The sequence below is a fragment of the Nannospalax galili genome, unplaced genomic scaffold (genome assembly GCF_000622305.1).
Source record: "Nannospalax galili isolate Female #2095 unplaced genomic scaffold, S.galili_v1.0 scaffold6150, whole genome shotgun sequence".
In the NCBI taxonomy this organism is placed as follows: Eukaryota; Metazoa; Chordata; class Mammalia; order Rodentia; family Spalacidae; genus Nannospalax; species Nannospalax galili.
The window spans coordinates 63,682-77,926 of NW_008327324.1; the positions used below are offsets into that span (position 1 = coordinate 63,682).

General features: G+C 50.3%; 1 protein-coding gene across 1 annotated transcript in view; it reads right to left on the reverse strand.

Moving 5' to 3' along the window:
* The window catches only part of LOC103750985 (E3 ubiquitin-protein ligase TRIM58), a 63,526-nt gene extending 49,305 nt beyond the window's left edge, over positions 1-14,221 (reverse strand). Inside the window, 5 exon segments of the mRNA XM_008854630.1 lie at positions 1,664-1,790; positions 1,849-1,954; positions 8,531-8,644; positions 11,976-12,094; positions 14,043-14,221. Of these exon segments, the coding sequence (XP_008852852.1) occupies positions 1,664-1,790; positions 1,849-1,954; positions 8,531-8,644; positions 11,976-12,094; positions 14,043-14,221 (645 nt within the window).
* Between the last annotated feature and the right edge of the window lie 24 nt (positions 14,222-14,245).

Here is a 14,245-nt window from a genome sequence, read left to right on the forward strand (position 1 = left end):
AATTTAAAAAAATGAAATGATATTTTAAAATGTATCTGAGCTTATTATTATTCACTCTTGTTTATATTAAACTCTGGCTGTATGGGGTGGGAACATTTTATTAAGTTATTAGGGAAAATAAACACTTCTGCTTAAGTCACAGAGTCACCAAAGCCAAACTCAGGGTGAGAGAAATTATTGGGATCAAATAAAAGCTCACTAACAAAGGTGGCTGATATGCAGAATTGTTAATCTCACCAAATTCCAAAGCCACATGCAGTTGTGAACAGAGCAAGGGACACAGTCACTCAATTAACAGCAGTATGAACAGGGGCGAGAACAAAGCAGACGAAGTAGTCATATATGTAAGCGACTAGTTAGCTAGTTCATGGTGCATTCAGTTGACACCCCCAGGCCTGCACAGTGCTGCATGGAGCTGCACGGAGGAGTTCACCATCTGCCATCCAACCTAGAACTGATCTAATCTGGAAGATCAATACATGAATGAGATAATCTCAGAACTTGATACAGGCTTGGCATTGCATACCCAAGTTAGTTCTGGGGGTTTGAGACTGAGAGCTCAGAAAGGCCTCCTGAGGGATATAAGGGCTGAAGGCCCACTGAAAAAGCCACCAAGGCAGATCTGGGCTTACGCTTGCAGGTGGAGGCCAGTGGGCAGGAAGCCCAATGTTGATGATTCCAGTGTCTTCCAGGAGCGGAGGGATGTGGACCTAGAATGGGCTGTGAGCAGGACAGCCAGAGCAAGAGGCGGGGCCCAGGTGTGGGTGAGAAGCTTCTAGTGAGACATCACGTTCTCTAGTTACACTTTCGAGAGTCTGAGGCTGTGTGGGAATAAGAAATAATTCTCTCCACAAGCACTGATGGCTACTCAGCTAAGAGTTAAAGCTGAGGCAGCAAGGAGGGATGGACACATCTGGGAGTTAATGGGATTTTTGTGGCTGGCAACTTTTCTGGTTTCTGTGACAAAATGTCTGAAAAAAGAAACTCAAGGAAGAGCAATTTTGGACCACAGTGTGAGGGTGGAGCCCATGTTGTTGAGGAAACCATGACCATTAGAGCATGAGGTCACACTGAGTCCTCACTCCGGAAGTAGTGGGACGAACACTGGTGCTCATTCACGTTTTCCTTTTCGTTCAGTCCTGGTCTCCCATACGTCGTTAAATCTTTCTTGAAATACCCAGAGTTGCGGTTCCTCCTTTACTGGACGAAGATCTGGCCTGGACTGCCTGTTCTAACAGCCCCCTCCCCAGGCCCCGCATGAGGCTAAGCATCACTGAGAAATGATCCTCAAGACCTCACTTGGACCTCTGTAGGACTATGTAAGGCATCAGCATCACGGGGAAGGACACGGACTTGCTAGCTCACTTGTAGAATAGAATATGAGCTTGGAGTGCCAGGCATCATACTTAGGTGGGGTCCCTGGGTAGAAGAGACTGTTTCTTGTCCCTAGCAAAATCAGAATCTGTTACGGCACCCTGTATACAGTAAGTGACTAATGAAAGTCTGCTGCATGGATAAAAATAGCAAAAGAAAAATATTTTAAAGGCTTTATAGACATCCCCCAAAAGCTATAACATTTAGAAAGTAGTTTAGAGAATATTATCTTTACTCCACAGTTTTTTTCTAGAAAAAAAGCACCAGTTTATAACTCTCAACAACTGACAATTTCCATGGTTATGGTAGTAGCAACAGTTATGATAATGACAATGGTGACAATGACAGTGGTGGTAAAGATGGTGATGACTGTGGAGATGAAGATGATGATGATGGTGACACTGATGTTGGTAATGCTGGTAGAAAAGAAAGAATGATGGTAATGGTGATACTGACATGCATAACAGCATAAACAGGATGATAATGATGGCGACAGCGATGCTGGTGATGATGAAGAAGATAACGAGGGAAAAGATGAAAATAATGGTGATAATGACAGTAATGCTGCTGCTGCTGCCAGCTATGAGGATGACAGTAAACATGGCTATGGTGGTGGTAATGGTGATGCTGAGGCAGCAGGACCCCAAATGTCCACAGTGAGTTTGCTACTGCTCCCTTTGAGACGTGCACTGAGTTCTCCTCTTCTCAAGTCCAGTGCTGCACTGGACTTTGGGACTTGTGTCTACTGGGAAGAATGAGATGGAAGAGGCTAGTTCATTCAGCACCTGGAGAGTCCTGCTAGATTCCTTTCTTTCTTGGACCACTTACTCATGAGAAGCCAGCTGCTTGTCACTAGGGTCCCTCAGAAGAGGTTTGCAAAGTGAAGAGCCAAAGCCTTTGATTGAGAGTCCTGTGTGTGTGTCCTCTTGGACATGCCCTTCGGCTCCACTGTAGCTATGCACCTGGAGAGTCCCGCTAGATTCCTTTCTTTCTTGGACCACTTACTCATGAGAAGCCAGCTGCTTGTCACCAGGATCCCTCAGAAGAGGTTTGCAGAGTGAAGAGCCAAAGCCTTTGATTGAGAATCCTGTGTGTGTGTCCTCTTGGACCTGCCCTTCAGCTCCACTGTAGCTATCAGATGAGATCATAGCCCAGGCAGCAGGACCATAGCCTCATCAGAGACACTGTGCCAACCATCTGACTGAGCAGCTGCCGGACTTCCTACCATGGATTGGCGGTGATAGATGCCTGTTGTTTTAAGCTGGGAAGTCCTTGGGAAGTTTGTTGTGCCATGTTAGATTATTAACACAGTATATTTCCCCAAGGATAGAAAGAGCTTCCAGAAAGCTTTATAAAGTTTAATGGCCACCTGCTTTTGATAACTTGGTAGAAAATTGGAAATGAAGAAAAGCCTGTCATGTCACTGGGATGTTTCTGCAACTGTGCCAAGCACACTGTGCAATTTGGGATTCTGTCCAAGCAGAATTATAAAGAAGATGAAGGGATGCTCATCATGCTTTCACAGAGCTTCTAGATCATTCTGCATGGCCTATTGGTACACTTGTCTACTCACAGGAGAGACAAAGCCCTCTAGCCACACATGGTAGCACAGCCTGAGAGATCCCAGCACCATGGGGATAGCTCAGCCAGCTGAATGCCCCTGAGGGACATGTGGCTGTGTGCATGAGCACATGCATGTGCCCACATACTTGTGTGTCCAAATGCAGCCACCAGCTGACATGACCCTTGCACTATGGCTCCCTTCCATTCCACGTATGATGCTGGGCTATGATGAGTTCACGGTCATGGCTAGTGGCAGTTTTTTGAACAAAAGTGAGGTCCACCAGCCTCACGTGTGGCCTGGGTGTGTACAGTGCTCTGAGCAACAGCACAGGGACCTCCCCAGCCTCACAAGGAGACACACTGAGATGCGACGTTCTCTTAAGCAGTTATTTCCTTCTGACTAGTGGGCCCTGGGTGTCTGGGAGATGAACATGTCTACCTGAGCATGGCCAGCCGAGCACAAATGGTGATGTTTTACTCCCTGTGGTGGTTTATCAGCAGCATGGTACCCTCATCTAACTGTCCTGTTACTTAGATGTGTCCAGATGATGATGATGATGATCAGTTAGAGAGGTATCACCTGTCTAGATGACTTCTCATCTACCCCACCTGGATAGGGCCACCCTGTCTGTCTGGCACTCCTTGGACCTCAAGAGGATGCCAGGGCCTCTCTGCACTGCCTACAGACCCCACATGAAACACTGATGTTCCTTCTGTGACTGTAGCTTTGGGACTTCTCACTGCCTGCCAACACATTTGCTCATCTTCACCAGCAGCCGGGGACCACATTGCTCACTCTGTCCTCTTCCCGGAGCTGTAACCCTCCCCTCCCCAACAGAATCCTGCCCTCCAGGTCCCATATGACTTCATCAGGCACCCTTCTAAAGAGCCTTTGGTGGCCACGTGCTATGTGGCCTTCTGGGCACTCACAGCTACTTCTGGGGCCTCCTCTTGTTCTGTCACCCTCCTCCTCAGCCCTAGAGCCCTCTGTGCTGAGGCCTTTACACCCCTCATCCAGTGTTCACACAACCCTCAGGCCACTCCATCAGGAGGTCTGTACTAATTTGCCTCTATTGCTGTGATAATGTGCCCACTGAAAGCAACTTGGGGAGCAAAGGGTTTATTTCGGCTCACAGGTTACAGGCTATCACTGAGGGAAGCAAAGGCAGAAACTCAAGGCAGGAACCTGAAACGGGAACTGAAGCAGAGAACACGAAGGACTGCTGTTCACTGACTTGCTTCCCCCAGTTTACTTAGTTAGCCTTCCTATACAGCCCAGGCCACCTGCTCAGGAATGGCACTGCCCACAGTGGGCTGGGCCCTCCTACATCAATCAGCAATCAAGAAAATACCCCAAAGACACGCCCACAGGTCAATCTAGGGGAAGAAATTCCTCATTTGAAGTTCCTCTTCCCAGGTGACTCTAGTTTGTGACAAAAAAGTAACCAGCACAGGTCTTGAGCCAATGATTCAACTAACGGCAGAGAAAAATATTAGTAAAAGGGCTGGGGATATGGTTCAGTGGTTAAAGTGTTTGTCATGCAAGTGTTGAAGACTGGAGTTTGGATCCACAGAACCCACATAAAGGCCAGGAAGGTGTGGCTGTCTTCCTGTAATTCTCACCTTGGAGGGCAGACACGGGGCATCCACAGAGCAAGCAGGCTAGCAAGAGCTGGGTGAGGTCTGGGTTTGATTGAGAGACCCCGCCTCAATGAGTAATGTGGAGCACATCTAAGGTTACCCCCAATCTTGGGCCTCCACACACATGTGCACACATATGCACCCACATTCACATATACATACAAAAATATGCATACAACACGCACACAACGAAAACGGAAAAAAAATTAGAAAAGCAGTGTGTCTGCACTGAGCAAACACATGGAGACGTCTTTCTTATCACCACTAAGGTACGAAGTATAACAAGTAACTGCACAGCACTTTGCCGGGGGTTCGATCCAGCAACCCCGACGTAATGATGATTAGGGATGAGTAAGCACGCCGTTCACCAGCCCATGCTGCCCCCAGTACCGGGAACACTCAGGCACAACGGGGAGCCTAGTCAAGCAGGGACTCATTTATTGCAGATGTTACAGAGCTTATAAAGGCACCTGGAAATCCCCCCTCCCCACCGAGGGTGTATCTTAAGGATGGTCATGCATTGATCATGCACTCCTCAGCAGTGCGGAAGTATCCTTCAGACTTTTCAAACAAGTCAGGCCACGCCCCAGCAACTCTCGGACCTCTGCAAGGTGGGGCCTTTAGGTCCCCACAGTACTTGCATTGCATTAGATGTTCTCCATCACCTGGAGATGATGTGAAATATGGGAGGATGTGCATGGATGACATACAGACAGGATGTGCACAAGTCACACAGACACTGTGTCGCTTGACTCACTGACTTGGGCACCTGCAGACTTTGGTCCCTGTGGGTGGATGTGAAGCAAGGAAGGCACAACTCTCATATTTTTGAGTCCTCCCCTCCCACCAATGTCCTTAGAGTTTCCCTTCTCACTATGAGCTTTGTCAGCCAGTTGCCACCCATCAAAATCCCTCCCATGACTTTGGGAATGTGGCAAGCCCTCGTTAAGCCCTCCCTTTAGAAAAACATAATAGCATAAGGTGTTTGGATTTCTCCTTGTGTTTAAATCACTCCACAAGCTCTGTGCAAATGCAGCAGAGTCACTCAACCGCAGCCTGTCTTTCCTCTGCCACAAAAACAGAAGCTGCCTAATCACAGGCCAATTTGTAGCCTAACTAGAGAGGTTGGACCACATCGTTCCTGTCTGGCAAGTTGGAACTTATTTGCCCATCAACACGCACACTTGGAAGAGGACAGATGTGGTTCTGAGCATGTGACATGAATTCACAGCTGATTCTATGGAAGACAATAGTCAGACATAACTCGGGCCCAAGGTGACCTCATCACCAGAATTTGTTCTGCTTGTCATTAGATGTATCACACCACATCACTCAAATTGGGAAAGGGACGAAAGCAAGACAGACACACAGCGGCATAATGGGGAGAAACAGTGATGCTACAAGACCCTCAGCTGGAGAGAAGGGGGTTCTGTCACCCTTGGATCCATCCCTGAGGTCTCTAAGGCTCCATCCTTCTATTCCTCCACATTCTCTTCTACATGACACAGTGGGCGTGTTTTTGTAATTGCAGCCAAGCTTGTTTTTGAAAAAGACTCCCGAGAGGAGTGTGGAAGGGTCAGAGTACTGAAAGCAAAACCCAGAAGAGCAGCCAGCTTCCATCTGCCAGGTTGGTGACAGTTGGCTCAGTCCACATCCATGGCCTTGCTGGAGAGTACTGCTAAGATGCAGTCCTGACTAGAAGCACCTAAAGTTGACCTGGAACACATGGCTACACCCCTGATGAGTGAGGTAAGAATGTAGGCACATTGGTTCTGAGGATGCTGGGGGCAGGAAGGGATGCTGATCACCCTCAGGGTCCTAGGTAGCATCCAGTCTTCAGCCCTTCTGCATCAAGAAGTCATGGAAAAGGCCCTGCCCAAATGTGGATGCTGTATCTGCATCCTACAAGCATCTGTCATGTAGTGGATACCTAGAAGGGTCCACTATCAGGTGGTGGGTAAGGCTGCAGATGAAAGTGTTACCTGTGCAGATGATGTCTGTTCTCTTCCCATTGTGCATACTGATGGGCAAATAATTTCTGACTTGCAGGACACGAATGGCAGCTCTTACTCCAGGGTGGGGCAGTTAGGGAGGACACAGCCTCTTTCTAGGAGGGATGCATGCTGAAGTGGGAGGAAAGGTGTTTGCTTTGCCACTCAGCGATGCTGGGCACGGGGTCCCTGCTTGACTGTCTGAAGGGCCAATGCCAGGTCAGAGGGCTGCAGACGCTGAGCCCACAGCCCTGCTCTGCTCTCAGGTGGCAGAAAGACAATGCCGCCTTTGACAACAGGAGCCCCTGAACCAAGGGAGGGGAAGTGAGGGATCCTTTCCCAGGAGAAGGGTTCACTGTCTCCAGAGGTCTCTGGTCCCCAGCTGCTCTGTGTAGTTATCTCCACATCTGTTCTCCCAGGACCCAGGGCCAGCTGCAGAGTGCTACATGAGTGAGGGGCAGGTGTAGCTTCAGCTCTTAGCAGCTAAGAAGCTGGAAAGGTATGTTTTGTCACATCAGGGCCACATAGCACTGAGAACCACCATCCACACTTCACAGACAGGGAAAGTGAGGCTTGGGCAACTTCAATGAGGGAGATGCTGGTCATGCGAGGACTTTTGATACCAATTCCCTATGCTGCTTCTTTGCAACCACCTGCCTTACACACAGCTCTGAGATCTATTCCCCAATTTCTCCCTCTTTCCAAATTCCTCCACAGCCCAGAAAACTCTTGCTAGACTTTCTAAAATGCAGCCCATTCTGCATGCCTCCCAAATGGGAAATGCAATTTGTATTTCTCAATAGTCTTCCTCCATCTGTGAGGAAACAAACAGGCTGCCCTTCTGCACCAACAGCACCAGGGGGGACATGGAGGAGGAGTCACTTCAGAAGCAGTCAGTTAACACTAGGCAAGCCTGAGATTGGAGGGGTCTCAGACCAATAGCGCATTCATGCCACCAGGAAGTGAACCTCATCAAGTCCAACATATACTTGATAGAGGCCCAAAAGGCAATTTCCAAATGTGCCCAGAGAGCAGCCCTAAGGACAGGGCACGAGTGTCAGTGGGCTAGATACAGTGTGTGCAGTGGAAGAGGCTCAGTTCCTCCCAGCTGATCTGAAGGTAGAAAGAAGGCAGTGTGGCCACCTGCCAGCCCAGGGGGAAGGGAAGCAGGGGAGCATGGCATGGTCACGGAGGCCTGGCAGGGCCTGGCTCTTCTGCCCACTACCGATTCACACAGTACGCAGCTGTGGAGCATGAAGACACCTCTCAGTGGCCTAGCTCGTCCTTAGAGTGCTTTGCTACCAGCCAGGCTCAAAGTGCCAATACTGTGCCTCAGCTGTCCCAAGGGAGGGAAGAAGGGAGGGAGGGAGGGAAGGAGGGAGGGAGGAAGGCAGGGAAGGAGGGAGGAAGGGAGGGAGGGAAGGAGGGAGGGAAGGAGCAACACCACAACTCAAGCTTGGGGTTTAATGGCGGTTAGGGGACAGCCGGAAACCAAAGTCTTTAACCCCAGGAGCAGGACATGCCCCCCTGCAGGCATAATGACTAGAAATCCCTGATGGAAAAACGAGCAGAGGAAATTATATGCAGTGTTTGAGACTCGGACACTTCAGATAAGGTAGGAGCATCACCTTCTATGCTCCTCCCCCCAGGGATGAAGGTCCCTCCCAGGAGAAAGAAGACTGGACATGAGGTGGTTCCCAGGTGAGTGTCTCTGAAACAAGACTCTGCCCACTCCCATAAAGCAGCTCTGATGACCAGGTCTGCTGGGAGCAAGAATCCACCAGGAGTGGAGGAACCTGAGGGCCTGGATGACCTTTTCGGGCCTTATTACATTGAGGTCAGAGTTCTGTGACTTCATAGAAGGGTAACTGCTATGGTAATGAAAGGCCTTGGACAGAGGGCATCAGAGGGGCCCCTGGGGTGTGCAGGGACATTTGGGTGGTGGTGAGGATTGGCTGTACCCCATATTCTTGGACTAAAGACCTGATTTACCACTAGTGTGATGTAGTTGGAGATAAGGACTTCGATGGAGATGACTGAAGAGGACACAATGTGGTCCTTGAGGTATCCCTCATCTAATTACATGGCAGATGTCACTGTAAGAGGCGGAAAGGGTGGGGACCAGAGGGATGGCTGCACCAGGGACAGTCATGCAAGGCACAGTCATGCAAGGACACAAGAAGATGCCAGATTGCAGGAAGAGAGGCCTTAGGAGCACCTGTGTGGCCGTGGATGAAGATCTGCTGTTAACTTGGTCTGTCCATGATATTCTGTCATAAAAACTTTATTCTCTGTCACCTACCTACCCTTTAATCTACCAAATATTTGTCTATCATCTGTCATCTATCTACTTAGTATCTTTGTGTCTACAATCTATCAACTATCTTCCTATATACCTATTCTACCTGTCTATCTAATCATCTATCTATCTATCTATCTATCTATCTATCTATCTATCTATCTATCTATCTATCTATCTATCTATCTATCTATCTATCTATCTATCTATCTATCTATCTATCTATCTATCTATCTATCTATCTATCTATCTATCTAAATCTATCATCTATCTAAATCTATCTATCATCTATCTAAATCTATCTGTCTATCATCTATCTATATCTTTTTCTTTTTGGTCTTTTTGAAGCAGTGTCTCCCTGTAAGCCCCAGCTGTCCTGGAACTCACTATGTAGACCAGGCTGGCCTTGAACTCACAGAGATCTGCCTGCCTCTGCCTCTCAACTGCTGGGACTACAGCCATGCGCCACCACGCCCGGCCTCTCTATATCTATTGATCTATCATCTCTCTACCTAACCAGCATCATTATCTATCATCTCTCTACCTAACCAGCATGAATCTGTATCATCCAGTATCTATTCATCTACAATTTAACTATCTTTGTATCTATCTATCTATCTATCTATCATCTATCCATCTATTTATCTATCGATGCAGCCATCTATCTAATCTGTCTATCATCTATATCTATTTATCTAATATCTCTCTACATAAACATCACCTATCTATATCGTCCACTATCTACTCATTATCTATCTTTCTATCTACCTATCTATTTATCTACATAATCATCTTTCATTCTGTCTCCATTAATGATATCTTGGTGATGAAACCCAGCATTCTACAATGCTAGGCAAGCACAGTTCTACAGAGCCACATCACACTCAACTGTAGGGTTTAATGGTGGTGTGGGGACAGGCAGGAAATCAGTCTTCAATCTCTGTTATGCTTAACCACAGGAGCAGGACGTGGGCCCCTATAAGCATAGTGATGAGAAATCCGTGATGGAAAAACGAGCAGAGGAAATGATATGCAGTGTTTGAGACTCAGACACTTCAGACAAGGTAGGAGCATCACCTTCTATATTCCTCCTCCCAGGGATGAAGGTCCCTCCCTGGAGAAAGAGGACTGGACATGAGGTGGTTCCCAGGTGAGTGTCTCTGAAACAAGCCTCTGCCCACTCCCCTAAAGCAGCTCTGATGACCAGGTCTGCTGGGAGCAAGAATCCACCAGGAGTGGAGGAACCTGAGGGCCTGGATGACCTTTTCAGGGCCTGATTACAGTGAGGTAAGAGTTCTGTGACTTCATAGAAGGGTAACTGCTATGGTAATGAAAGGCCTTGGACAGAGGGCATCAGAGGGACCCCTGGGGTGGGCAGGGACATTTGGGTGGTGGTGAGGATTGGCTCTACCCCATATTCTTGGACTAAATGCCTCACTGACCATTAGTGTGATGTACTTTGAGACAAAGACCTTGATGGAGATGACTGAGGCAGACACAATGTGGTTCTTGAGGTATCCCTCATCTAATTACATGGCAGCTGTCACTGTAAGAAGAGGTGGAAATGGCAGCGACCAGAAGGATTGCTGCACATGGGTGAGTCATTCAGAGAAACAAGGAGAAGATCCCAGATTCCAGGGAGAGAGGGTTAGGAGGATCTGTGTAACCATGGATTAAGCTCTGTTCTTGACACTGTCTGTCTAAGACATTCTGTCATGAAACCTTATTCACTCTATCACCTACCTACCTCTCTATTATTTATTATCTATTTGTCTATCATCCATCATTGGGCTATCCATGTATTACATATCTATGTATCTATTCATCATCTGCTATCCATTCATCTATCTAATATCCATTACATACCCATCCATCTATTCTGTATAAACCTAACTATTCAGCTTTCTATATAATAATCTATTTACTGATCTCTCTCTCTCTCTCCCTACCTATCTTTCTCTCTCTCTCTTTCAATATGAACATAATGTCATCTATCTCCCTTAAAGGCATATTGGTGATCAATCAAGCATTCTGGCATACAAAGTAAGTAAAAACTGAGCTACAGACCATGTAACAACACAAGGTTGGAGTTTAATAATGGTGAAGAGACAGCGTTGAAAGTAAAGTCTTTAATATAATTCTACAGATTGAGGAGAATGTGGGGGCCTCTCCAAGCTGAGAACCCAGGCCAGGTTAGGTCCTAATGCAGGGAGCCAGGATTCTTTAAACCAAGGGCCTCTTGGGCGGCCAGCCACAGGCTAATAGAAAGGACAGACAGTCTGTGTGGAGCTTAATACCCTAGTGTGTGGGCTGCACATTGTTTTCTCCTGAGGCCAGGCTGGTTCCTTAGTCCCAGGAAAGCAAAACAATACCAGGGCACTTGTTGCTGTTTAGGTTGAACACGGAAGGAGAGACAGCCTGGCTATAGACTACCATACATTGTGTGTGAGTCACACGCTGCCTTGATTCAATTCCAGGGCCTATCCTGACTTCCCAGGCCCCAGGGAGCAAAGGGCCAGAGAAAAAACTCCAAAAAAGGAACCTACGGCCACCGAGAAAGACACAGTACATCCGGAACCTACCTCAAGACACCCCAATCCAGGGAACAGAGCCTAGACTCCCCATAAGTAGATCAAGGGCCCACGCTTGATCACCACCCTGGTACTGTCTTGACTTCCCTAGTCCCAGCCTCCTGTCAGGCAACTCTAGCCTTCACCAGGGAGGAGACCCCTGGCTCACTCCACCACTGGACAACATCCCCCAGACCCAGCACTGGCCTACAAACGCTGGAGGTTTGAGCACAGCAACCAACAGCCAGACCACAGCCGGATGGGACAAGGCCAGGCAAAGAGGCACAAGATAGAAGCCAGGGCCCTATGACCTGGAGCAAAAAGCCCGGGCCCATGCCCGACCGACCAACCCCAAGCAACCCCTGTCCAGGGAACAGAGCCCGGGCTCCGCATCAGTGGACCAAGGGCCCAGGCTGAAAAGTCCAAAGGGAGAAGCCTGGGCCGGACAGAATGAGGGGCAAACAACCTGGACTCATCCGTGACCCAACAGCAGCCCCTGAAAAAATTAAAAGAGGCAAAGTCACCCTGCAGACAAACCCAAAGGGAACAGGCAAAAGCCTCCAAAAAAGGAACCTGGGTCCACCCAGGAAGACACAGACATTTTCCCCACGAAGTCCCGAACAAGGCGACGGAGCCCAGGCCGAACCTCGATGGATCTGGGCCCAGGCAAAAAGTTGGCAGACAGAGCCTGGGCCCCACAAAGTGCTGCAAACAGCCTGGGCCCATCCCTGACCACAGGCAAGTCCCCTCAACGGAACACAGTCCGGGCCCCGCATCAGTCGACGAGGGCCCAGGCTAAACCACAAAGAAAGGTGCCTGGGCCCTACAATGAGGAGCAATCTGCCTGGGCTCATCCCTGACCCAGCTGCAGCCAGGGCCACAAAAGAAAAGAAAAAGACAGAAAAGAAGAAAAAAAAAACAAAAAGAACAAAAAAGAACAAAAAACCAAACCAAACCAAAGAAAGAAAGAAACGAAAAGCCTGAAGAACGCGAGCCTGAAAGGAGAGAAGAGGGCCCAGGAACCAGGAGAAGGAGCCCGGGCCCACCCAAGAAGACACAGACAGAGCCGTCTACACGGGGACCAAAACACCTGCACCACCACCTGGTACCACAGTCGCTGGCCAGACAGGGACACCGGACAGACAAAGAGGGACCCTGCCTTGGGGCCCCTTTTCTACCTGCCTTTAACCCGCCCCCCAGCTCCAAATAACACCACTCAATGGAGTGGGAGGCGAACGCTAGATCCTGCAGGACGCCCAGTTCTCCCAACGTCTGATGGATGAAGGAGAAGCCTGGCATGGTGAGAAGAGGCAGTTCAGTGTGGTCCGAGCCCTGGGACGTCCACCCCGTCCCAGGCCAGCTGCTGTGGTCCAGGGGGCCAGGATCACACCACGGCCCATGACGGTGTCTGGGCCCATGCCGAGAAGGACAGACACCTGGGGGAGAGCTTGACAACCCCGGTGGAACGCTCCTGCAGGATGCCAAGATTTCCCCTCTCCTGGATGAAGGAGTAGCCTGGCAGGGTGAGAAACAGCAGGGTGTGTGGGCCGCACCCTGAGTACACCTGAGGCCGGGCAGGGTCCTGAGATGCAGAGAGCCGGCATGGATTAGCCGCGGGCCTCGGTGGCGCCCGCCCGGGCCCACCCCGAAGGACAGACAGCCTGAACAGAGCTTAACATCACGGGTGTGTGGGCTGCACCGGGACTTGATCACCACCCTGGTACTGTCTTGACTTCCCTAGTCCCAGCCTCCCCGCAGCCAACCCTAGCCTTCACCAGGGAGGAGTCCCCCGGCTCACTCCACCACTGGACAACACCCCACGGGCCTCGTTGGTGGCCGCCGGGGCCCCCCCCCGAAGGACAGACAGCCTGAACAGAGCTTAACATCCCGGGTGTGTGGGCCGCACCCGGACTTGATCACCACCCTGGGACTGTCTTGACTTCCCTAGTCCTGGCCTCCCGGCAGAGAGCCCTAGCCTTCACCAGGGAGGAGTCCCCCGGCTCACTCTACCACCGGACAACATCCCCCAGCCCCAGCCACGGCCTCCAAACGCTGGACGTTCGAGCACGGCAACCAACAGTCAGACCACAGCTGGGTCAGGACGAAGGCGAGGCTTGAAAGGCTGGCGCCCCAAAGGCCTCCCGGCATGGACCAAAACACCCCTTGACATCTGATGGACATGACCCTCGCAAGAGGACGGGGGACACCCAGGGACATGCCCTGTGGCCTGATTTCCACCCAACAACAAGGCCTCCCTCTCTCACCGACCCCATGCCATCGTGTGGGGCCCCGAGGTGCGACCCTGCAGGACACCGAGATGCACCAACCTCTCCCAGAGGGTCAAGGAGCCTGGCAGGGTGGGAACCAGCAGGGTGTGTGGGCCGCACCCTGTTTTCCCCCGAGCCTGGGCCTGTGCCTTAGACCCAGGCAGCCACGATCACACCATGGCCCTTGTTGGCGTCCAGGCCCACAACGGAAGGACAGACAGCCTGGCTACAGCTTACCATCCCTGGGTGTGTGGGCCGCACCCGGAATTGATCACCGCCCAGGCCCCGTCTTGACTTCCCTGGCCCCGCACTCCCTGCAGCCACCCTTGGCCCTCACCGCGGAGGAGCCAGGGCTCTCTCTGCAACCAGACGACGGCCTCCAGCCACAGCCACAGAGTGTCGCCCGTTCTGAAAGAAACGCTCCACCCCCGGGTGTCGCGGTGGCACCCAAAACCGCCTTGTGTGACAACTACCGAGGTTTGCCAGGCCGGCACCCAACACTCCCGCCGACGACATGGACCCAACAAACCACAGCCAGAC